The sequence below is a fragment of the Eptatretus burgeri genome, chromosome 8 (genome assembly GCF_056783735.1).
Source record: "Eptatretus burgeri isolate ZD-2024b chromosome 8, Ebu_testis_v1, whole genome shotgun sequence".
Classification (NCBI taxonomy): domain Eukaryota; kingdom Metazoa; phylum Chordata; class Myxini; order Myxiniformes; family Myxinidae; genus Eptatretus; species Eptatretus burgeri.
In genome coordinates, this window is record NC_140968.1 from 97,373,807 (window position 1) to 97,397,945 (window position 24,139).

The following is a 24,139-nucleotide window of genomic DNA, read 5'->3' on the forward strand; positions in this document are numbered from 1 at the left end:
GCGCACACATTGGAGCTGAGTACACTTTGATCGTTTTGTTACCCCGTGCACACGAAGTGAAAAGCGGGATTAAGCAATAGATTCACACGTCTGTCTGTCCGCCTTTCTGTATGCCTGGTGTTGGCTTAATGGTTAGGTTGGTGGGCTTGGGATCCTAAGGTTCTGAGTTCAAATCCTGCTTGGTTGTTGAATTAATACCAGGTGGGGTTGACTCAGCCTGATCATCCTTCTGTGGTTGGCAAAATGAGTGCCAGCTTGCTGAGATGATTGAGCTCTAAATTTGTTCTGATCACACATGTGCAGAGAGGAATGAGATATTATTTTTACTCAGTCTACCTGTCTGGTAGTCAAACAAAATAAAAAAAAATCATTCAAAACAGTAAACTTACTTTTTTTAAGGTTGTGATAAAAGACACAAACAACAGGCACGAGCAACTAATGTGACGTGTTAAATAAAGTGGTGTAAAAGACGTTTTATGAACGGCGGTAAGCACCCGGAATTTTATTTTTTTTACAAGTTTCAAAACCTTTTTATTTCAATTTAATTATATACTTGAACACTGCAGAACACAAATCGCCTTTTTAGCACTTTCAAAACCCTTCCGTTTAACATTACTTGGGCAAAATATATGCCTGGTGTTGGCATAATGGTTAAGGTGGTGGGCTTGGGATCCTGGGATCCCGAGTTCAAATCCCCCTCGGCTGTTGAATTAATACCAGGTGGGATTGACTCTGCCTGTCATCCTTCTGACGTCGGCAAAATGAGTGCCAGCTTGCTGGTATCCTGTGTGGGAGTGGCGACCCGTCCAGGATTGTACCCACTAGCCAAGGAGACTGCGAAGGCAGCACCAATGCTCTGCACAGAGTATGGTCCCAATGGATGGATGGATGGATGGATGGATGGACAAAATATTACTGCATTTTACGTCATCTTGACCAATCAAATTTGCCGCTCATACACCCCGCCCATGTCCTTGGTTCTCAGGACATCATGGGATAAGCTGCTCCATGAACTCTCTTCTTACCTCTGCCACCAAAGGTGGATAAGAGGTTATGTTTTCACACCTGTCTGTTTGTCTGTCTGTGTTCAGGATATCTCACAAAGTTTTGGATGAAACTTGGTGGACACGTTTGGTGCTTGCCAAAGACAAATTGATTAGATTTTGGTGAAGGTCCATATCTGGAGACTCGAATTTCTTCAGTGATAGGGCCAAAAACAATACATAAGCATGATATCTCAAAAAGTTATGGACTAATTCAGACAAAACTTGGTGGACAGTTTGGGTGTGTGACAACGACAAATTCATTCGATTTTGGTGAATATCTGAATCTGGATACGAGAATTTTTTCATCATTAAGGTGATTCTTCACCATTGAGAGATGGGGCCAAAAATGATACGTGACATGATATTTCAAAAGGTTGGGAATGGATTCAGACAAAACTTGGTGGACAGGTTGGGTGGAGTGTGTGATGAGAACAAATTGATTTGATTTTTGTGAAGATTTGGATTCGAATCTGGATACAAGAATTTTTTTTTAATTTAGAAAGTGATTCTTTATAATTTAGAGATGGGGCCAAAAACAATATATAGCATAATATTTCAAGAAGTTGTGGATGGATTATAACAAAACTAGGTAGATTAGTTGGGAAGGTGACAAGAACAAGCCAATTAGATTTGGTTCAGGGACACGGATGCAGATCCCACCTATCAGTGGGTTCACAAAACGTAAACCATTCAGTCTGGTGGAGGTATGTACCTAATGAGTGCCGTTCTATTTCCATAATGTAGTATTTTGGTCATTTTTGAACACTGTGCTCTGTGAAGTCATTCTTCAGTGTGTCTCATCCTTCATGGTGGACTTGTGTTGTTTTCGCTAAATTCATACAATGAACAGCATTTTGTGCAGTGTCTTAGCCACAATGCATCTCTATTGCCTGTAGTATTACATGGGAATTATCCTGATGGTGATGTAACAAGATCACATTCTCGGCAACATTTCACAGCCAAATGAAGTTGAAACCAAGTGCGAGATCCGAGGAAGCAAAAGCATTTGGCGCGCACATGCTACCTTCATCAGAGCAGATGCCAATGGAAGGTGTTTCAGTGGAGTGCGAATCTGCAGATGATGCCCCTGATGCCAATGCCAGGCCGAGGTGTGCTGTCAGCATCCACTCTTTGTTAGGATACATTATAGATGTGGAGGAAATGAAGGGGTGGATGGAAGTGATGGGGTTGTGAAAATTTTTTTTTAATTGTGGATTGTTTGAGACGAGAGTATCTGAGAAAAAGTGCAAGGGAAGGATTGGAAGGGTGAGGAATGGGTCATGGTTCTGGAAAGGAAAAGGAAGATAGCAGTACAAGCATAAGAGGAGATTAAAGAAACTGGGTTGGTATGTTTTGTGCTCTCATGTAAGCATGTAGATCATGATGCTGCAGTCCCAGGTTCAAATCCCATATACTGTGTTATATTGATGTGCACTTTGTCAAAATAGATTTTTGTTAAAATACAGTCATCAAATGCAGTCAAAATACAGTCCTTGACCTTACAGGCTATATATGTATAAGATGTTCTATGATCCCTTGATTTTGCAGAAAAAGAACAGAGAATTGAAAAGATGAACACCAGTTTGACCCTATGTCATTATTTTTTGATGAATACTCAAAACCCAATCCTGTGCCCTCCCAGTCCCCTCTCAAATCTGTATCTTTTACTTATTCATTCTCTCACTGATCATTGTTCTTTCAACATTATCACATCTCTCTCTCTCTCTCTCTCTCTCTCTCTCTCTCTCTCTCTCTCTCTCTCTCTCTCTCTCTCTCTCTCTCTCTCTCTCTCTCTCTCTCTCTCTCTCTCTCTCTCTCTGTCTCTCTCTCTCTCTCTCTCAACTCTCTCACCTCTCTGACCTGTCTCACCTCTCTCACCTCTCTCACCTCTCTCACCTCTCTCACCTCTCTCACCTCTCTCACCTCTCTCACCTCTCTCACCTCTCTCCCCTCTCTCACCTCTCTCACCTCTCTCACCTCTCTCACCTCTCTCACCTCTCTCACCTCTCTCTCACCTCTCTCACCTCTCTCACCTCTCTCACCTCTCTCACCTCTCTCTCTCACCCCCACCTCTCTCTCTCACCCCCACCTCTCTCTCTCACCCCCACCTCTCTCTCTCACTCTCCCACCCCCGCTCTCTCTCTCTCTCTCTCTCTCTCTCTCTCTCTCTCTCTCTCTCTCTCTCTCTCTCTCTCTCTCTCTCTCTCTCTCTCTCTCTCTCTCTCTCTCTCTCTCCCACCCCCTCTCTCTCTCCCACCCCCTCTCTCGCCCCTCTCCCTCTCTCGCCCCACCCCTCTCTCGCCCCACCCCTCTCTCGTCCCACCCCTCTCTCGCCCCACCCCTCTCTCGCCCCACCCCCTCTCTCGCCCCACCCCCTCTCTCGTCCCACCCCCTCTCTCGTCCCACCCCCTCTCTCGTCCCACCCCCTCTCTCGTCCCACCCCCTCTCTCTCCCCACCCCCTCTCTCGCCCCACCCCCTCTCTCTCCCCACCCCCTCTCTCTCTCTCTCTCCCGCCCCTCTCTCTCTCCCACCCCTCTCTCTCTCCCACCCCTCTCCCTCTCCCACCCCTCTCTCTCTCCCACCCCACTCTCTCTCCCACCCCACTCTCTCTCTCTCCCACCCCTCTCTCTCTCTCCCACCCCTCTCTCTCTCCCACCCCTCTCTCTCCCCACCCTCTCTCTCCCCACCCCCTCTCTCTCTCTCTCCCACCCCACTCTTTCCCCACCCCCCTCTCTCTCTCTCTCTCCCACCCCCTCTCTCTCTCTCTCTCTCTCTCTCCCCCCCTTCCCCCTGTTTCTTTTTTCTGCCATGTTCCTTGATGCTGATATTATTGTTTTATGCTTTGAATTTAATGTTTTTTTCTACTAATTTTGCTTTTAATAAAGTAAAATGTGTTGCTGGCATAATCAGATATTTAAACAGATAATGAAAGACGATGATGTCGATGGTGGTACATGAGAGGAACTAAATAAAGTCGTTTGGGAACATAGTTTAATGTTGTGAGTGTGAATAAAACGAAGCAGAATTGGTTCGGGTCGAGCTATTTGTAATGGTATGAGAGATGGGCCTAATCATCCGAGACAGGGCTATCCTCACAGTGGAAGGGATTTCAATTGAGCACTATTCCTGTGAGACAATCATTTGTCCTTGTAGCACCACCCCTCCAGAACCTGCACAGGCTTTTGAAGACTTTAAAGATGAGTATGGGACAGAGATTACGACTATCCTGAAAGAAAACAGGGCCACCTTGCTGCAGAGGCACAGAAAGGCCAAGGAGCTCGTTATCACAGTCAATTCGTTGAAACAGCAAATCGATTACACGACGTCCTTATGGGATGAGAAAAAAAGGCAACGGAAAGACCAAGGTAAGCAAAGAAGCATGGAGGGTGAGAGAATGAAAGAGGTGGTGGCCCCTGATTAACCTTGGTGGCAAAAGGAACTCTTGTTCTTATGGTCGTCTATATACGCTGGCAAGTGGGGTTGCAGAATGTGGAGCATTGAAAGGATTTCAGAAAATAATTAACGACAGAAGCAGAAATTATTGATTACATACACTGTTAAGAAGTGTGAGGAGACAGGATGTATGTGCCTGGTGCAGATGGTTGTGTTTCCCCTCCTTTTCTTTATTATCTCCCTCCCTCTCTGCTCATTCTTGCCCTTGCATGACTTGTTTTTAAAATTCCTCAATGTGTGTGATCTGTCGTTCTATCCTTCCCCCACTCCCCATGCCATTTCAGAAATTTTAAACTAGAAAGAAGTTGATGGCACACACCATCCCAAATTCCCACGCTTCCCACTTAAAGTAAAGTTGAAAGATGACAAAGTTCCACCAGGATTGACCCAATGTCAAATTTTGAGTTCATTTTTTTTCTTCTTCTGTTTTGACCCTTGTGACCCGATGTCCCTATCCCCTGGAGCATGAACCGGGGGTCAAATAAATAAAAATCATAACATATTTCATGCGTCCCCCAATGATTGCATATACTTTACAAATTGTCATTAAAAGACGTTTAAAAATGTGTCCAAATTGCATTTGTTTGTATTCGACCTTTTGACCCCCACTCCAGGGCCCCAGATATCGGGGTCAAAAATGATATGGCTCTTCCACCTTCTTGCTATGTGGTGATCATAGATCATTGGTCAATTTCTACACAACCGTTTAGGAGATGACATGAGCGACAGACGGACCGACAGATGGACATGACGGAGCTGATTACAATATACCCTAGTTTTATTTTTAAGCGTGGAGATAAATCTATCAAAATTTGCTTCTCTCTCTCTCTCTCTCTCTCTCTCTCTCTCTCTCTCTCTCTCTCTCTCTCTCTCTCTCTCTCTCTCTCTCTCTGTCTCTGTCTCTGTCTCTGTCTCTGTCTCTGCCTCTCTCTCTCTGTCTCTGTCTCTGTCTCTGTCTCTGTCTCTGTCTCTGTCTCTGTCTCTGTCTCTGTCTCTCTCTCGTCATCTGTTTTCTCCTTCCATTGCCATGACCAACTGACATCAGCGCTTCAAGTTTGACCTGGGCTTCTAATTGTGCTGCTAATGAGGGCACGTACAAAATTGATACTCACCTTAGTACTCTTCAATGTGTTTCCATCTTTGATCATACACCTGTCCCATAGGACATGTGTGTAGTCCGTCCAGAACAGAATTCTTAATAGCCCTCGTTAGTCAAAAGCTTCCCATCTTCAAGTTTTATAATCTGGACATTCTTCATGGGCAATCATCACCAACCATACTGTACACCGTAATCATCCTTATCCCTACACTTTTTGAAAAGCTCCGGGGGGGGGGGGGATATTGTAATCTTCTCCATCCCCCTATGTCTGTAACACTCTCCTCCTAAACAGTTGGGCAGAAATTCACAAAACTTGATACTATGATTACCACATGGAAATAAGGTTCAAGAGCAGTGTCATTTTTCCCCCAAAAGGTGAAAAGGGCAGGGTCAAAAGGTCAAATACCAAAAAATGCAGTTTCGGGCACATTTTAAAACATCTTTTGATGAAACTTTGGATACGCACTCAACATTGGGGGATGCATGAAATATTAAACTGCTTTTTGGATTTGACCTCCAGTTCATGCCCCAGAGGGTGGGGATTTGGTGTTACAGGAGTCAAAACAGTATAAAAAGTTTGACTCAAAATTTAAGACTGGCATTTGGTCAATCATGGTGGAACTTTTTGCCAACTTTCAATCTTGCTTTAGGTGGGAAGCATGGAGATTTGCGATGGCACGCCATTGACTTCACTCTCATGATGTCAATATAATTTGAATTCTCTCTTACTTTAGTGGGTTTCTAGTGTAGGTGACTTTTTTTTTTAAGTTGTCATGCTTAATTATATCTTAATTGCAAATTCTGGGGGGGGGGGGAATCAAATAAATACAGAGACAAATGACAACCCTTAATGTGAGCAGTTCATAGTAATCATTGTGGTTATGCTTTCAGGAGAAATGGTTGCTCCCAGTGGGCAGCCTGTCATCGACGAGCCAGAGCTGGGCCTCATGTTAACCTTGGCTGATCTTAAAGGCCGTTACCGTGCAATGCACAAAAAACTGCTTGGAACACAGGCAGAGGTTCACTACTGTCAAGACATGATCAATAAGTGTCGACAGCACCTTCTGTCTGGTGTGTCCTGCACTGCACAGTGTGTACACTTATTATTCATCACGTTTTTCTTTGTCTAACACTCATAACTAGTTTGGTTTGCTCGATTGACATTCCTATCTGAGTGCTTATCTCATGATGCTGTGATTCCAGATCCATATGCCAGATACTGTGTTGTTTTGTTCATTGCCTCCTAATATCCTCCCAATTAATGTAAAATTTTTATATCTCCCAGGGTCCCTGTTTGTTTGCATATTTTATGTACAAACACTGCTGTGAACTTTAGATGACCGTGAATAAAGTAAAATAACTAGAACGGTACTCGGCAGAGCACGTCCCTCCGCCACGCCGAACAGTTTACGTTCTGTAGCCCACTTGAAAGGCTGGATCTGCATCCGGACCTGAACCAAAATCGAACCAGTTTGTTCTTGTCACCTAACCAACTCATCCACCAAGTTCTGTCATAATCCGTCCACAATTTTTTGAAATGTTATTTTTTTTTGGCCTGATCTCTCAATGGTGAAGAATCACTTAATAATTATCATACCCTGATGCAGATATTCAACAAGCTCGAATCAATTCGTCATGTCCATCAAGTGATGTCCAAATCCGTGCACAACTTTATGAGATTTCCTTCTCACAGACAAACAGACAGACAGACAAGCAGAGGTAAAAGCATCACTCCACCTTTGTTGGTGGAGGTGAATGTGTTTTACATCCCCTTTGCAAGAAGTAAATTGTAGGAACGTGTCAGTGTTTTATTCAAAGAAACAACATGTACTCGGATAATAAACAGTGTCAAAGCCAGTTACAGTACATGAAATGTAATGCCTTATTACTCTTTATCTTTAATGTTCAAGTCTTGATTTTAACTGATCCTTGAAAAGCAGTAATTACCACGAGTCAGCTTTGGTCAGAAGGAACGTGTGCTTTGGACTGTGTTCATGTGAGGCTCATGATATGTCCTTGTGTGTTACAGAGTTTACATCTTGGTACCAAAAGTCCTTCCTCACCAGGCAAGATGCCACTGGCTCAGAGGAAAGGCTCAGAGCATTTGCAAGTTCACTACCTGATCTGAAAAAAATATCTGCCAAGGTTTGTTTCATCGACATGTAATCTTTACAAACGCTGCTCAACGAAGTTAACTTGGAGTAGATTTTTGCTGCCGAATGCAATGTCGTAAGCACGCGACATACGTACACCTGGATACAGATTACTTGGGATGGTTTCACTTCATCGCTCCTCGTCAGGTGACGCAATAACTTTGAAAGTTTTAATTTTCATGAAAACGTGAAGGAAGGTTATTCGACAGATGGTTTAAAATAGCAATTCATGTTTGGCTGACACTTCTGCAGGCATACGTGAGTAATACAAAACTTTTGAAATCATGTGAGCTGTCATAGATTGCTCATGCGCATGCACAGAAACCCCTAGTAACGAAGTCAATCAGGGCAGCCTGGACATATTGTATTTAATGCCTCTCAGATAAGGATTGTAGAATGAAATGAAAATAAAGGTCTTTTAATTGAAGATGCCGAAAGTACTTGTGAACGTACCCGCGAGAAAGGGATGTGCCTCTGCACAACAAAACAGTTGGAGAACTTCCCGATCAACTCATCCAAAAAGTTGTTATCTTGCAGTCCCTATTGCAAAAACTCCCAACCACCTGGGCCCATGAAAGGCCTACTTGACCGAAAAATGTATTTCTTGCTCGGCCTAAAAGAATCGTTACAACGAGAATGAAACCGTACTGTGAAATTATTCTGCAGAATGAAGAAAGAGGAAAGTTTGAGCAACAGCAACATGTGGGTGTACTTGTGGGAGAACTTGAGGAGTCCGTGTTTTATAAATCGAAAGCCTCAGCTGAGCGGCAGGTGAGTGTGATTTCATGGAGTTGTGAACACATTGAAAAGTTTGCACTAACGCATCAATCATTCTGGCGTTGTGTAAACTACAACTGATGATGAGATTGTATTAGACCATGAAAAATACTCTGTGGCCCCATTTTAATCACCAGTAGAAATCATTTTTACCCTTGCCTTCATGTTTTTAGATTCTCGTGGAGGATCTCTGTCCTATTCACGTTGTTGTTCGTGTGGACTTTTTTGTTTCACAGCCTACAGTTTTCGTCGAAACTTCCTGAAACTTGACATATATATATATATAAAAATACCCTGCGCAGACAGTAACCATCTCCGATTTTGAAAATTCCTCCTACAAAAAAAGTTATGACGTCAAAACATCTCTGCTAATGGAAATCACCTAAAAAATTATCTCGAACTAGGCAAGCTTTTTGAATTCTGTTTGCGGGAATTGAACAGGGCATTAGCAGAGATGAATTACCGCACATATGATACATCACCATGATGTCATTCCTATTTTTTGACATTTTTTGTTTCACAACCCAGAGTTTTCATCGGATATTCGTGAAACTTGCCATGTATATGCAGAAAGCCCACGCGCAGGCAGTAACCATCTCCGATTTTGGAAATTCTTCTGAGAAAAAATGTTGACGTCATAATATCGCCACTAATGGAAATCGCCTATACCATTATCTCCAAAACTAGACAAGCTGTTTGAATTTTGTTTGCGGGAATCAAGCCGGGCATTAACACAGATAATTATTTATCGCAAACCTGATACATCACAATGACGTCATATTCGTTTTTATGACGTCATCATTAAGAGGACGAGGTTCTTAGCTCATTCGAGCTTGTTTATTGGATTTGGGTCCGTTTGTTTCTTTGTTTGTTTCTTTGTTTGTCTGTCTGTCTGTTTGTTTATCTGCACAGAACTTTCGTGTTTTTCGCCGCAACCGCTCGTCAGATTGAGACGAAATTTTCACTATTGATGCGAGTCTTTTCGGAGAGACAAGGTGAATGTGTGTGATTTGTCGGGGTTGAAAGACATATTCCATGTGTTGGACCAACTCCTGATTTTATCAGGGCTCATGGAAGAGAGAAATTAGTACACTGAGAAATGAGTCATCTGATGTTCTTTTTCCTGAAATCTCAAGTCTTATTCTGTACTCCTTCATGGAAGTAAGGTAGATATTGTGATTTCATACTAACTTCTAAGGTTATATGAAAATGGTTCAACATTTACCTGGTTCAAAATGGTTCAACTTTTTTTTCATGCCGGAATATCAAAATGCACGAGAAGTTGGTGAAACGTTACCTATTCATCAAGGTATTTCATTGTTGTATGTGCACACTCGTTCCTTCAATGTGTTTGTGCCTTGATGTCATCTGTGTAGAAATATCTTTGGGATAGGTGTGAGGCAATTTCAGGACACATGCTTTGATGTCGTCATTACCGACGCCAATGAAGGTGGACGGAGGTTATATTTTCACCCCTGTTTATCTATCTGTTTGTCTGTGAGCATGATATCTCATAAAGTTATACACGGATTCGGACAAAACTTGGTGGACAGGTTGGGTTTGTGACAAGGACAAATTGATAAGGTTTTAGTGAAGATCCCGATCCAGATCTTTGCTATCAGTGGGATACAAAACGTAAACAAACTGTTCAGCCTGGCAGAGGTATGCGCTCTCCTCCACCGAGTGCCATTCTAGTTACTAAATATAATGCCTCCAAGATGTTCTTTGCGTGCTCCTAAGAGATGAAAATCACAACGTGACAAATCTGGACTATATATGTGCATGATTTAGAACTTCCCAACCAATCTCCGCTCCAGTTGTCATGATCATATTTGCCAGGTGAGGGGGGGGGGGCATGATAATGTAATAAAGTTGCACCATGAGACAGCATCCCTGACCAGTGTATGCCTATTGCCTGTCTCACTTTGTTTGGTAGCAAGTCTTCAGTACTGTGTATTGATGGTTTTCCCCAATTCAAGAAATTTCACGTAAATTAATGTTTTGTTTTGTTTTGTTTTATGTTGAAGGCTCCAGTCACAGACTAAATAGTCCTCATCGAGGTCAGGCCTTAAATAAAGAGAAATAAAAGAGCATGTAAAGTGAGGAGTGAAAATGAGTGAGTAAGAAAAGTGTGTGATGTTTGTTTGCAAGAAAGAGATATTAAAGCTCGCCCGGTAGTTATAGTTTGAGCGAGACAGAAAGCAAGACCAGCAATCCCGACACGGAGAGTGTAACATGGTTCCGGGCACCACTTTAATGCTCCTAAGTCAGTGCGGTAGGACTACCCTAAGCAGTTGCTGTCTATTACCTCCACTACAACCTACTACCTAAAAAGCTCCCTAAACACTATCGCTATAAATTTCCTGGCTCATGGCTGAACCTCCAAGCAAAATCTGGTGATGAGGATCAAGAATGTCTCCACTCGATGCTGGTTCGCATTAACTCCGGTGTGAAATGATGGATCTAGGTTCATCACGTGTCACATTCTTCTTCAGGAAATAATCTCCCTCCCTCTTGAAACGTTCCATGAGCTCTGTTGCATTGGCTGCACAAGTTGCCTTTTTGATCAAATTTACGTGAAGTCCTTTGCTCGCCATCTTGCATGGATGTTGTGTTTAGTCTTAGTGTCTGTGGTGTCCCGCTATTTAAATAATTTTTCTATTATTTCATTTTTTCTTTTTTTTTTCTTTCAATTTTCAATTTTTTTTTCAATTATATCATTTTTCAATTATTTAATTATTTGTATTCTAATTATCGATTTTTTTTCTTAAATTTTCAATTACTTAATTTTCCCATTATGTTTTTTTCAATTTTTATATGCCCGATATATATATATATATATATATATATATATATATATATATATATATATATATATATATATATATATATATATATATATATAGGCGTATTATGTGATAGTGGTCATCCGTCTGTCTGTCTGTCTCTGTCTGTCTGTCTGTCCGTCCGTCCGTTCCTGTCCGCACTCTAACTCCCAAAGTTTTAAACTTTCACGTTTCATATTTGGTACATAGGTACAGACTGTGGAGACAGTGTGTCGTGACATACGTTCGTCATCTAAAGTGGTTGCCATGGTAACCAGGATGCTGTTTTCCATGTAGTAGCACAATTCTGTATATACCTTCTTGTTCTTCATAAATTGACGTGTTTCAATATATAATTGTGTGTGTGTGCGTGCGTGCGCGCATGTGTGTGTGTCACAGAGACTTTTCCGGGCGTATATTTTGCTCACTTGCTCTCTTGTTAATTATTAATTAGTCATGGTGTCCTTAGTGTCCAGAATTTTGGAAGAAAAAAAAAACGTTTATTTTCATTTTGAAGCAGAATTTCAAGTGCTACCAATTGGCGAATATTACGAGTTGATTATAACCGGGAACCATGAGCAATCTCCTATCACAGCCCTCGAGTTGAATTTGAAATGAGAATCAATCACAGAGTCCACAAATCCAACGCTGATGACCAATTGTCTGCAATGATGCATGTGATTTAGCAATTGTCCAAAATTAATAATTTCTCATGATTATTGTTTACTTTAATGAAAACACTTGCTTGCATGTGAGAAGCTTCAAGATTGCTTTGAATTTGCAGTACTTGTACTATCTTCGGCACAGTTACCTTGGAACGTGCAACCCCAAATTGTACAGATGGTCTTCTGTGTATTACAGCTGCTCTGATATTCCTTACAGGGTGGTTAATGACACACCTCTGGTCCACAGCACAATATTGACGATGTTGCCTGCAATCTTGCTTTTACCCAGACTACTTTGGGCAGCATTGAGGTCACGGCATGTATTACTTACTCGGGGTAGACAAGAACGGAGCACAAAATTTCAGCAATGAACTTTTTTCTTTCTTTTTTTCAATATGTATGATGTTCCACAACAAAAATGGAATGATAAACTTGAACCACCATCATATACAACAGCACTTCTCTCGCAATAACAGCCTGAGTCGTGATTTTCAACAAGTATGTGTTCTCTTCCCTCAGCTCAACTACTCAAAGGCGTTGACACAGCACTCGCCGAGGCTGAAGAACAAGACGGTACTGGCGTCAGGGCTGGTGCAAAACAAGATGACTCAGCATAAAAGCTCGCAGTGATGTATGTGTGTGTGTGTGTGTGTGTGTGGAGCTTTCTGCACTCATGACTTTCAGGTGATTTTTTTTTTCTTCTGGCCTGTTGGGCTAATTTCCACAGGTCGATAGGAATTGAACTCCAAACCATATCGTTTACATTCTAAGTGCCGGCCTCGTTTTCCTCTCGTGAGAAAGCGTTGCGTGTGCAAAAAGGCATGCGTAGAGAATGGTGGCCATTCAGGAATCGGTAGTAATTATTTTGCAAATCAGTTTCTTGCAGAAAGTGGCACCTGGCTAATGAAAAATGTGGGTTTCACGTGGCACCGAGTGGTCCTCAGCTGGGAGCTGATGGGGCTGGGTTTTCTCCTGAATTCCTTTTTGTTGCTTTGCATGTTACTGAAACCTTGACAATTGATTTGTATATCGATTAGGAAATGCCGATCGAGGATTAAGCGCATACTGCGGTGATGAAACAGTATATCTCACAGCATTGTCGTTTAACTTAACTAATGATTCAGCAATATTTCATTAAGTACATCCACTAATTTGCAACAGCATTTCCTTGATTGTAAAGGTCCTTGTACATCGTATCGACATTTCCCTCGCTGTACTCGAACATTATTCAAGTAAAACTCCAGTAGAGGCTCCGAATGTGTCCTTGGAGTCATTTTATTACACAGACTGAAATGTCAGCATCACGATGTCGATGTCCAGACAGCTTAATATACCATTTGGCAAATGTGCACAAATCAAGTAATGCAGCATTGCTAAGAGCAAAACATGGTCGGTGTGCTAGATTTAGAGCAGTGCACGTATAGCGTGCCTTTAAAGGTTAGCTGTCACACGGGAGTGAAAGAGAAAACTGCTTCGGGTACGCGCAAACTGCTTCCAGCTTCTCCGCTGCAGCTTCTGGCACAACGCCTCCTCTTCTCCTCCCAAGGACACTTGCAGGCAGAAGTTCACCTGCTATGGTTTCTCTGATAAAATGGCTTGAGTGACATCACACTGGAAAATGGAAATGGTTAGGAAGGTGCATCTACATATGTCTTCACTTGGTCTTCTATTTGGCATGTGTATGAAATCTATCTGTAATGGAGGGAAAGTGTGTGTTGTACTGTATGTTTCATCTAATCCTCCAAGAGGATGACCTTGGAAGCTGGAACTTTCAAGATTATTCAGGACATCTTGAAGGTGTGTTTCCTGAAGTTTTGTTTGATTCCATCACACTTTGAAAAAAAACAACAAATTCTGCCAAACTTGGCATTTTCTTCCTTTGGGGAGGGGGTGCAATTGGAAGCATATCTGATATATATATATATATATATATATATATATATATATATATATATATATATATATATATATATATATATATATATATATATATATATATATACACGTAAACAAACTGTTCAGCCTGGCAGAGGCTAGATACACATAATGTACCGTAACCCAGGTTATATTACTTTGTATTTTTGAGAGCGATTGAGGCAACGCTCTGTTGCCTATACACCACCCAAATGAAGCAATGTCAGAAGAATGTGTTGCACATTTGGAGCAAGATCGCCTGTGGGGTGGATACTCTGATGTGGTATTAATAATCCTAACCCGACAATAAACTGTCATTGTGATGCCATGCACTCCTTCTTTTGGAGAGGAAAGGATGTTTCATCTTCTGGCATTTTCCAGTGGACATTAAAGATCCTTTCAAAAAGTAGTACATTGCAGGCCAGTTTCATGCCTTAACCACAGTCATGAGTGAGACCACAATCATTAGTGTCCCTTAACCAGGGCTGAATGTTGTTTCAATGGAAACGCAGGTGGAATATGTCTTGCGAGTTGGGTGTGTTCATCTTGTTTTTTTTTTAATCAAAATACCCGAGTATTTCAATGGAAATTTGTGAAACTAACGTGTTATATATGTGAAAACCATTGAATTTATTGCTTGATGGAAAAAAAAAACCAAGAAACGCTCCCCTCTCATGTAGGAACGAACGAAAGACGTCATTTCTGCCCACCATGGCATTTCGTGCCGAACGCTGAAAGCTAAGTTCTTCTTATGCCATCATTCTTTTATGGCCCCCTGCCACGCTGTATCGAACGATTTCATTCCTTCTGTTATATATATAAAGGTGCTTATCACAATAATGACAAGGAGCCTGGTGTTTGCGCAGTGGTTAGGGCAATGGCTTGGGATCCAAAAGGTCCTGAGTTCAAGCCCTGTTGAGCCACTGAATTAATACACCAGGGGGTTGACTCAGCCTGTCATCCTTTCGAGGTCGGCGAAATGAGTACCAGTGTACTGAGCCGGTGTATACCCCGTTTAAAATAGGTGTACCAGATCCCTGTGTTGTAAGAGGCGACCAGGGTTGCGTCAGGAAGGGCATCCGGTGTAAAACATGTGCCAAATCACGATGCGGATCATATGGATGATCCGCTGTGGCGACCCCTAACGGGAGCAGCCGAAAGAAGAAGAAGAAGATCACAATAATGACAAGATTTTTACATTTCAAATATTAAGTATGCTTTTTAATTGTTTTTCAACTGAAAAAGCATAAATTGCATATTTTAATTTAATGATATGATGATGATAGGCTCGGATGATAGGGTAAGGGTTAAAATAGTGCTATATGGCATTAACTCCAAAATGGCCGATGTGTCCCTTACATCACTCCTCCTCGCGGCGCCGCATATGAGGAATCCAAAATATGGGGCTGGCGGGATGGCCTGCAGACGTGCACAATCGCCTTTAAGCTGTCTTGCCTGGGTTAAAATCCCGACCCAGCTATAAACTGTGATCCCGGTTTTTCACAGGCAGGGCAATTCATCAATGTGTGTGACTTCTCTCGGATGGACGTTCAACTGGGTGTCCTGTCTACTGGCATTAGTCGGTGGACATTAAAGATCCCACTGTGTCATTCGCAAAGAGTCAGCAAGTTATCCTCTGCACCATGCCCAAGTTACATTTTCTTTCCCTAACCTTTGTAGAACGTCAGGCCTGGCTAACTAGTTTGTGAATGACTAGAGCCAAGCTTCCCCCAGCTAACTCAAAAATAACGTTGGAAAAATTGTGACCATTAAAGAATAAGAAGATGAGGAATACAAAATATGGAAGGGGAAATTGGATACGAAACTACCACTAAACTACACCAACATTTTTAATCATGTACAACAAAATAGCCGAGTAGAAACAACTGTATGAAAAATATATTTACAACAAACAATGATGTATAATTAAATAAACATGCCATTCCAAAAAAACTACACAGTATACCCAACACGATAACATGGTATTTGCATGGTGTTTTGTAGTGTTGTGTGGATAGTTAACAAAACTGCTTCTGTGGTTGATGCCACTCTTGGGTGAGCTGGTGTAAAAAGTGAAGACGTGAAGTCCTTCAACACTGCAGATCGCCTACAAGGGGGCAATGGGCGGGACGAGGCCAAATTTCAATTACCTGCTGCCTTTCAAAAGCTTCCAGGTGCTCGTGTTATTGACAACTCGAAAGTGAAGGAGTGCGCGTGCGCACACACACACACGTAAAGTATAGAGACAATTATTTTGGAAAACAAATGATTGAGCTTTGCTCCCATGACGATCCGTTCGGGATGAACATACTTGTTGGCACAAACCATTTCACATGCTAACTCGTACAGTGTGGAGAGAATATGGAAGGGGAAATGAGAACCGATTAAATCATTACTTTGGAATTTTGTTATTCAAAAACATGATGGTGATTTTATTGTTAAGGCACATGCTACATTGACCCATCAAAATGATTTACAGTAGTTTATAATGTGATGGTTTTTTTTGTTGTGTTTTATAACCTTTTTCATTGTACCTTTACAAACTTTTTTCTGGCAGTACCTTTTGCATAATTAATAGAACCATGATAATATCGTGATTGTCGTTGATATTTGAGGTTCAAAAGTGCTTTATCCGTTTTGTTTGATGATAACCTCCACCACCAAAGGTGGACGGAGGTGATGTTTTTACCCCTGTCTGTCGGTGAACAGGATATCTCAAAACGTTGTGGACGGATTTGGACGAAACTTGGTGGACAGGTTGGATGTGTGACAGGGAAGAATGAATTTGAGTTTGGTGAATATCCGAATCCGGATCCAGATATGAGAATTTCAATTTTTTTTAAGTGATTCTTCACCATTGAGAGATGGGACCAAAAACGATATATCGCATAGTATCTCAAAATGTTATGGACGAGTTATGACAAAACTAGGTGGATGAATTGGGTAGGCGACAAGAACAAGCCGATTCGATTTTGGTGAGGGCCTGGATCCAGATCCGGCTTCTTATTTTGTGTGGTTCGGTCGTTCAAGATGTAAACTCAGCAGATCTCAACCATTCTCGGGCCTTCTGATCAAGCTGTGCAAGAGCGTTCCAACCTCTTACCATCTGGTGGATGGGACACTCTTCCACCAAGGGATTCTGCAGTCTGGAGCTCTCCACAATCACAACTTGCTGTGTCTGCCAGGTTCCAGGTATACATTCAAGCCTTAAAGTGTCCAGTGACTGTGTGCAGTCTGTTCAGGTGGCACCACTCCTTTTTTGGAAGTCTGCAGCCAGCTGGAGAGGTGGAAATCGGTGGCGTGACCCAAAATCTAATTGGCTTGTTCTTGTCACCTAACTCATTCACCTTGTTTTGTCATAATCCCTCCAAATCTTTTGAGATATCATGCTCGCAGACAAACAAACAAATGGGGGTGAAAACATTTGCTTTGCTGGCGGAGGTAAAAATCCATCGATGAAGCTGTGTATAGGATTATCCTCTGTAGGACGGCTTGCCATTTCTACTTTGGGGGTGGCGGGGGGGGGGGGGAGTCCACTCCTTGCTGATAGCCATAAATTAATCCATAGATCGATTTCTTTCCTGAAGGGAGACTCGCATCGCTGCAATGGCTTTTAAAGCTGTCATGCTGACACCGTGGAGAACAATGTAGCAGCTGACACTGCATTTAGCAATAGATGGTTCTGTTTGTATGTGAGAGAAAAAAAAAAACAGGCAGAACACTTTTTACATCACTTTGATATCGCCGACAGGTTGGTGGGTCTCTCTGTCTTGCTAGTCTCTCTGCCCTCTCCATATTTTGCCCCCCTCCCCTCCTCCAGATATCTGCAGGGCGTACGCGGTCCACCAGCAACCCCCTTGCCATAAAATTCCCAAAATCCAAGAATCACTGCTGAACTCCTCATTAGTTCCTCCACCCCCCCCCCCCCACTTGTGGAACGAACTTCCACATGTTCGTCAATCTCATTGTTTCCTTCAGGTCTTCAAGACTGACATGACAGTTTATATCTGGGCCAAGATTCAAACACAGACTAGACAGCTTAAGAGGTTAGTGTGGCCAGTCCTTGTGGATGAAATGTATTAAAAAAGACTCAAGATAAGATGTGCTACAGGCTGGCTGAACAATTCAAGAAGAGGCAAACATTGCGTTTCTTAGTGCATCTCATGTGATGCCGATTACGTTCAGTTTTGGACTCTTCCTCATCCAAGAGAGAGAGAGACACAGAGACACAGAGACACGGAGACACGGAGACACGGAGACACGGAGACACGGAGACACGGAGACACGGAGACACGGAGACACGGAGACACGGAGACACGGAGACACGGAGACACGGAGACACGGAGACACACGGAGACACACGGAGACACACGGAGACACACGGAGACACACGGAGACACACGGAGACACACGGAGACACACGGAGACACAGAAAAAAAAAAAAATAATAAAACAGAAACAACTTCATTGGACTATGTACATTGGGGTTCCATACTGTGAGAGGTTCATAAGTTCAGTTTGTGCCTGATATTGGAGGCCAGCTTGGCAAGCTATTCTGTCCTAATCAGGAACGGTAGATCATGGTGAGAGGTAGAAGTTAAATACTAAAGAATTAAAGAAATCTTTTGATTTAATTCAACAGACAATGGTTAATCATTTTAAGAAAACTCAAAAATGCTTTACAAACATGTGTGTGTATGTATATATATATATATATATATATATATATATATATATATATATGTATTTTTTTTTAATTGCTGATGTTTTGGTAACTTGACCAAGTACCACATTGCACGTCACTTACTTGTCCTGTCTGAGATGGCTCGTAAAAATGTATGACATCTCCAGACCGTTAATTTGAGGAGGCTTGAATCATGTTTCAGCCTTTATTTATTTACTTATTTTTCAATATACAATGTCAAAGCTCTTATCGGAGCTAACGCACAGAACGTATACAAGGGGAGAAGGAGACAAGAGGGATGGGAGAGGGAAGCACAAAGCGGTGGAGAATAGACAAATGAGGAGATCTGTGGAAGGGAGAAGGATGGGGCGGGGTACATAGGGTAAACAAGATGGACACTACAGGGATTTTCAGGAAGGAAAGCAGGGAATTTGAAGGAGGTGGGTTTGGGGTGGATTAACTGGGGTAGAAAAGATCATAATTTTGGATGGGGGAAGATAAGAGATGTTGGTGAACAGCTATTTTGAAGACCTCGAGGGAAGAGTGGGATTGAAGAGTGTGTGGGAGTTTGTTCTAAAGGTGGGGAGAAAGAGGAATTAAAGAATGAAGGTGAGCAGTGATTCTTGATTTTTGGTAGTTTAACCAGAAGGGGGTTGTTAGGGGACCTTGAATGCCCTGCTGAAATATGGGTATGACAGATAGCAGACAGAGCGGGGGGGGGGGGGGGAGGGGTGAGGCCGGAGAGGAGATGGTAGAAGACAGAAAGACCACCGACCTGCCTGTGGTGAAAGAGTAAAAACCCAAAGACTAGGCTTCATTGTGGGAGATACCAATGATCCTAAATGCCTTGGTTTCCACAGCGTGAAGCCAAGAAAGGTGTGAGGCAGGAGCACCAGCCCAGAGGGGAGAGCAGTACTCCATCAGGCTGTGGATGAAAGCTTTGTACATGGTCAGGAGCTCAGGTGTGCCAAGGAAGGACTTTGCACGACGGAGGATTCCCATTCGGTAACTGGCTTTGGAGGCTAGCTTGGAGATGCGGCTTTCCCAGGAAAGATCATGGCAGATAGTAAGACCCAGAAACTTGAATGGAAAGATTTCTTCTTGTTGAGAAAGTAGATTGGGGGGAGGTGGGGGGGTTCCAGACGGTCCTTTCGGAGAGACATCGTGAGAGTGTGAGATTTGTCCGGATTGAAAGGCATATTCCATGTGTTGGACCAGTTTGTGATTTTATCCAGATCTGCAGAGAGTGAAGAAGCTGCTTCTTACTGATCCGAGGGATGACAGATGGTATGACAGAGTGTGGAGTCATCATCAAAGAGATAAAAAGGATTTTCCAGAGAGTCAGAGAGATCATTGATGAAAACCAGAAAAAGAACAGGGCTGAGAACATCACCTTGAGGAACTCCAGCCTGGACAGGAAAAGGGAATGAGAGAATTCCATGAAGGGCCACACATTGACTGTGACAGGAGAGGAAGTCTGCAAGCCAAGAGTGGAGATTGCCTTGGATACCACAGGAAGAGAGTTTTGTGAGCAGGGCAGGGTTCCAGATCGTATCGAAAGCACACGATATGTCTACGGATATGGCTCTGATTTCATGTCTGGCATTGAGTACCTCCATCCATTGTTGGGAAAGCAGGAGCAGCAAGTCCAGGGTAGAGTGACCTGGTCTGAAACCAAATTGATGATTGGAAATCAGGCCAATTGGAGAAGAGGAAGGATTTAATGTCAGAAGCGATGATGGATTCCATAACCTTGCTGATGATTGGAAGAAGGCTAATTGTTCTGTAGTTGCAGGGATCTGTTTTTGCACCTTTTTTTATGCAGAGCGGTCATGTTTGCTGATTTCCAAGCAGATGGTGGATGTTGTTGAACAAATGAGAGCGTGAACAGAACAGAGAGAGGGTGAACAAGAGCAGCAGAGCAGGTTTTTAGGACATGTGGGTTGATGCCATCTGGACTGGTTGCAGAATCTGAGTCGAGGTTTGACAGTAAACTGTCCACTTTGTCAGGAGAAAAGGACACAGAGTCCACGAAGAGCTGGGTGTGACTGGGTAAGGTGGGTGTAGAAAGCGATCGGTTTGGGATACAAGATTTAGAAGTAAACATGGAGTTTAGGCATTCAGCCTTTACACCTGCATATGTGTTATGGGATTATTTATGTGAGCCTTGTATGTATTGTGGTATTATTTATCGCAAGGCTTGCTCAAATACAAACCCAATTTGGCAGTTGGTCCGAATGTGTGTGAAGGCAGGAGGCGGGAAGACGTTTCTTGTCGTTAAAATATTTATCAAAAATAATACGGGGATGAGGATAGACAATGCATTATATATAAATGGAACAGGTTTGGCGGGAGACAGACAAATGAAGAAGGGAACACAAACTTGTAATACAAGAAAACGAAATCCTGTTTGTCGCCGCAAAAATACCGGATTCACTCCAGAACAAGGGGGAAATGCAGGTGAGGGCCTTATGCAGGCACGCTGGTCTTTATTCACCATGGTGGTATCATGCATGCTGGTGTAGCACAGACGAAGGCGATGGAATGGCAATGGCAGGGAGATGACGTCCGCAGTCTCTCAACAGGAGAGAGTCTCAACGTTCCAGGAGAGCGATGAAGCAGACAGAGGGAGATAGTATCTGCCTCCTGATCTGTTAGAAGCCCAAGTGCGCATGCAGGTACATGGCTTTTAGTACCTTGGAATCCACCTTTACGCACAATGGCCGCCCGCTGTAAGTGGGTGGCGCCACCTTCCAGGCCTTCCAGTCCCTTTCCAGGGCTCCACAGGTCACTGCACCATCCTGGCCTACAATCATTGGCCAAACAGTCCTTGTTTCATTCACTTTCCTGTTGCCTTTGTACCCACAGTCCTCCTCATGGCCTTGCCTGTACAGGAAGTCAACACAATATGAGTTACCTGAAACTGCTCTATGACGGACAGTCACTGCCCTCAAAGTGCACGTATTACACACAACTTGCCTCTGACAGGTCCCTGTTACAAGTGTAAATCTAACCTATCTGAGCACACGGACCAAGCTATTCCTAACACATTCTAACTGCGGATCCCCCTTGCCCCTTCCACGTAACAGTAATTTCCACCGAGTCTTTTAACCTGCTCGGTGCTGAAGGAATGGAGAACACGATCCTCTTTCATAAATCATTGGCTGCAGCTTGAGCTAACACAGCAAAGCACCCATTATGTTTACTCGAGCAGAACCATCATTCGGCTTCTTCAAGCCAGAAAACATGCTGGAAAACTATAGTTGAGTCTTAAATATTTTTCTCCGTTTCCTTTCTGCCGTACTTGCGAAATAAGCAAAGCGGTTAATCAACCTTCTTTTTATTTAATTTGGCACGAGAACAAACACCTGGTCTTGCTCATACTTAATGATATCGCCCACATCAACGGCTTCATTCTTGAACTCCAGGCTTTTGTCGCTGCATTTTGTCCTCTATGTGTGCACTTGCCAGCAGGCACGTCCATGCTTTCTACGGCACACGGGTTTGATGAAACGTATCTCCTCTCCGTCGGCATGAATACTTTAGTGTCAGTTATCATGTGCTGAAGTGTTCTAAAATGTACATTTAGTTGATGATTTTAATCCTGAGAGTTTTCAGGCCCTTTTGAGTTGGAAGAGCTAAAGTATATGAACACCATTATTTCAAGGTGTTTAAGAAATTGGTTTGTGAGATGCGCTGCTCGAGACGATTAAGTGCTCGTTGGAGTTTTCAATATTGCCTGTAGGTTATTCCTTGCTTGTTTTAAGCAGAATATTTGTTTGTTAAAATGTATGTGTTTTCGAAATGGAACGGTTCTTTTTCACACATGGTATATAAGCTCGTTATCCCCACGCTTCTAAAAAAAACACAGCAACGGGGAATATTGTAATCGGCTCCATCTGTCTGTCTGTGTCCGTTCGTCCATCACGCTATCTCCTCCTAAACAGTTGTGCAGAAATTCACCAAACTTAGTAGTTGTGATCACCACATGGCACGAAGGTGCAAGAGCGGTGTCATTTTTGGTCCCGACCCCTGGAGCCCTTGGTGGGGTCAAAAGGTCGAATTTCAAAAAAAATTCAATGACGGCCACATTTTTAGATAACATTTTGTTCATGGAACTTTGTAGATGCAGTCAACATCAGGGGACACCTGAAATATGTCACGAATTTTGGGATTTGACCCCCAGTCCGTGCCCCAGAGGGTAGGGACTTTGGGTCACAGGAGTCAAAATAGAAGATTTTTTTTTTAAACCTCAGTATTTGATATTGGACCATTCCTGGTGGAACGTTTTACCATCTTACAACTTTGCTTGAGGTGGGAAGCATGGGGATTGTGATGGGTCGCCATCAACTTCGCTCGAGTTGATATTGACATGATGTGCATGGATGTTTTCATCAATTTACAGTATTTAGACCTCCAGCAGACTAACAATTCCAAACCCCAAGAGTGGATTGCTTCCTCTAATAAGACGATTGCTTCCTCCACTCTACCCCAAGATGTCTAATCCTACCTTCGAAGTCGAATAGAGCCTGGTTTTGTGCGTATGAATTGAAGAGTCATCTGGCAGTATCTGCTGCCGAGCAAGATTATTTTGTTGTAATTTCAAGACTCGTAGAAGGGCTTCATAATCAGTCCAAGCACACGGATTTATAGAGCACTCGAGCTTCCAAGGAGGTGGGGGGTAGAAGAGAAGATTCGATTGACAGTGACATGCTGCCTCTTGGTTTGGAGATTTCGGTAGCTTGTTGAAGACTGAACCCTGGATGCCAGTGGCACAGAGCTTCACAGGCATGTATGATGCCAGGTATGGTTTTCTTTAGCAGTTTGGTTGGCTTCATGTCTTGAGCAATGTCTTGATTAAAGGAAATTTGGATTATGGTGAAAAAAGGAAAAGAAAACCTGCTTTGTGAAATGTGAGAAAAACTTGATTTTTAAGCCACAAGTTGTATGTTGTGCTTAAAAAAAAGTTTTTTTTCTTTCTTGTGTATTCATTCATTCATCCTGAAATCAGCCTGTTTTCATTCCACTGGAGGATGAAGGCCTCCCTAAAGTCATGTTGGGGTATTGGCGTACTCACCATGCTTGCCAAGTCTGAGGGGGAGAGATGTATATTGCCCCGTGTTTAGGGGTCGTGACCACCGGCAGGAAAAAAAAATTCACTCGTACGATTATGCCCAGGGTCTAGTCATGGAGCTGGTTGTGACCCGAATTCTGAGCGATTGGAGTAAATAGGCTGTTCAACAAAATACGAATGAAACCTGACTCGTGTCACAATGTTGATGATCCAAAAGTAAATATTCATTTACAATTAACCCAAATTACTCAAATTGCCATACACCTATTAATTGCTTAAACCCAAGCTTGGCTTCTCAGAGGTGAATGTGCATACATCTAAGATATCCTTCTGGCTCATTTACATATGCACATACATACATGCATACATATACACACACGTGCACACACGTAGTGTTGAAACGGGGATGTATGTATTGAGACAGGAAGGGAATATGCAAGATAATTGA

The 24,139-nt window shown here is 42.7% G+C and overlaps 1 protein-coding gene across 6 annotated transcripts in view; it reads left to right on the plus strand.

The window, feature by feature from the left end:
- The window catches only part of LOC147022342 (kinesin-like protein KIF9), a 147,453-nt gene that overhangs the window by 77,570 nt on the left and 45,744 nt on the right, over positions 1–24,139 (plus strand). For 3 of the 6 annotated variants that reach the window (XM_085893132.1, XM_085893135.1, XM_085893136.1), the window contains exons 16-21: positions 2,006–2,155; positions 4,201–4,412; positions 6,491–6,670; positions 7,629–7,744; positions 8,419–8,523; positions 12,539–13,272. In XM_085893132.1, coding sequence (XP_085749258.1) covers positions 2,006–2,155; positions 4,201–4,412; positions 6,491–6,670; positions 7,629–7,744; positions 8,419–8,523; positions 12,539–12,649 — 874 coding nt within the window. In that variant the 3' untranslated portion in view covers positions 12,650–13,272. Of the gene's footprint in view, positions 1–2,005; positions 2,156–4,200; positions 4,413–6,490; positions 6,671–7,628; positions 7,745–8,418; positions 8,524–12,538; positions 13,273–24,139 lie in introns of those variants that run through there. The other 3 variants (XR_015061196.1, XM_085893133.1, XM_085893134.1) reach the window with 2 other exon arrangements.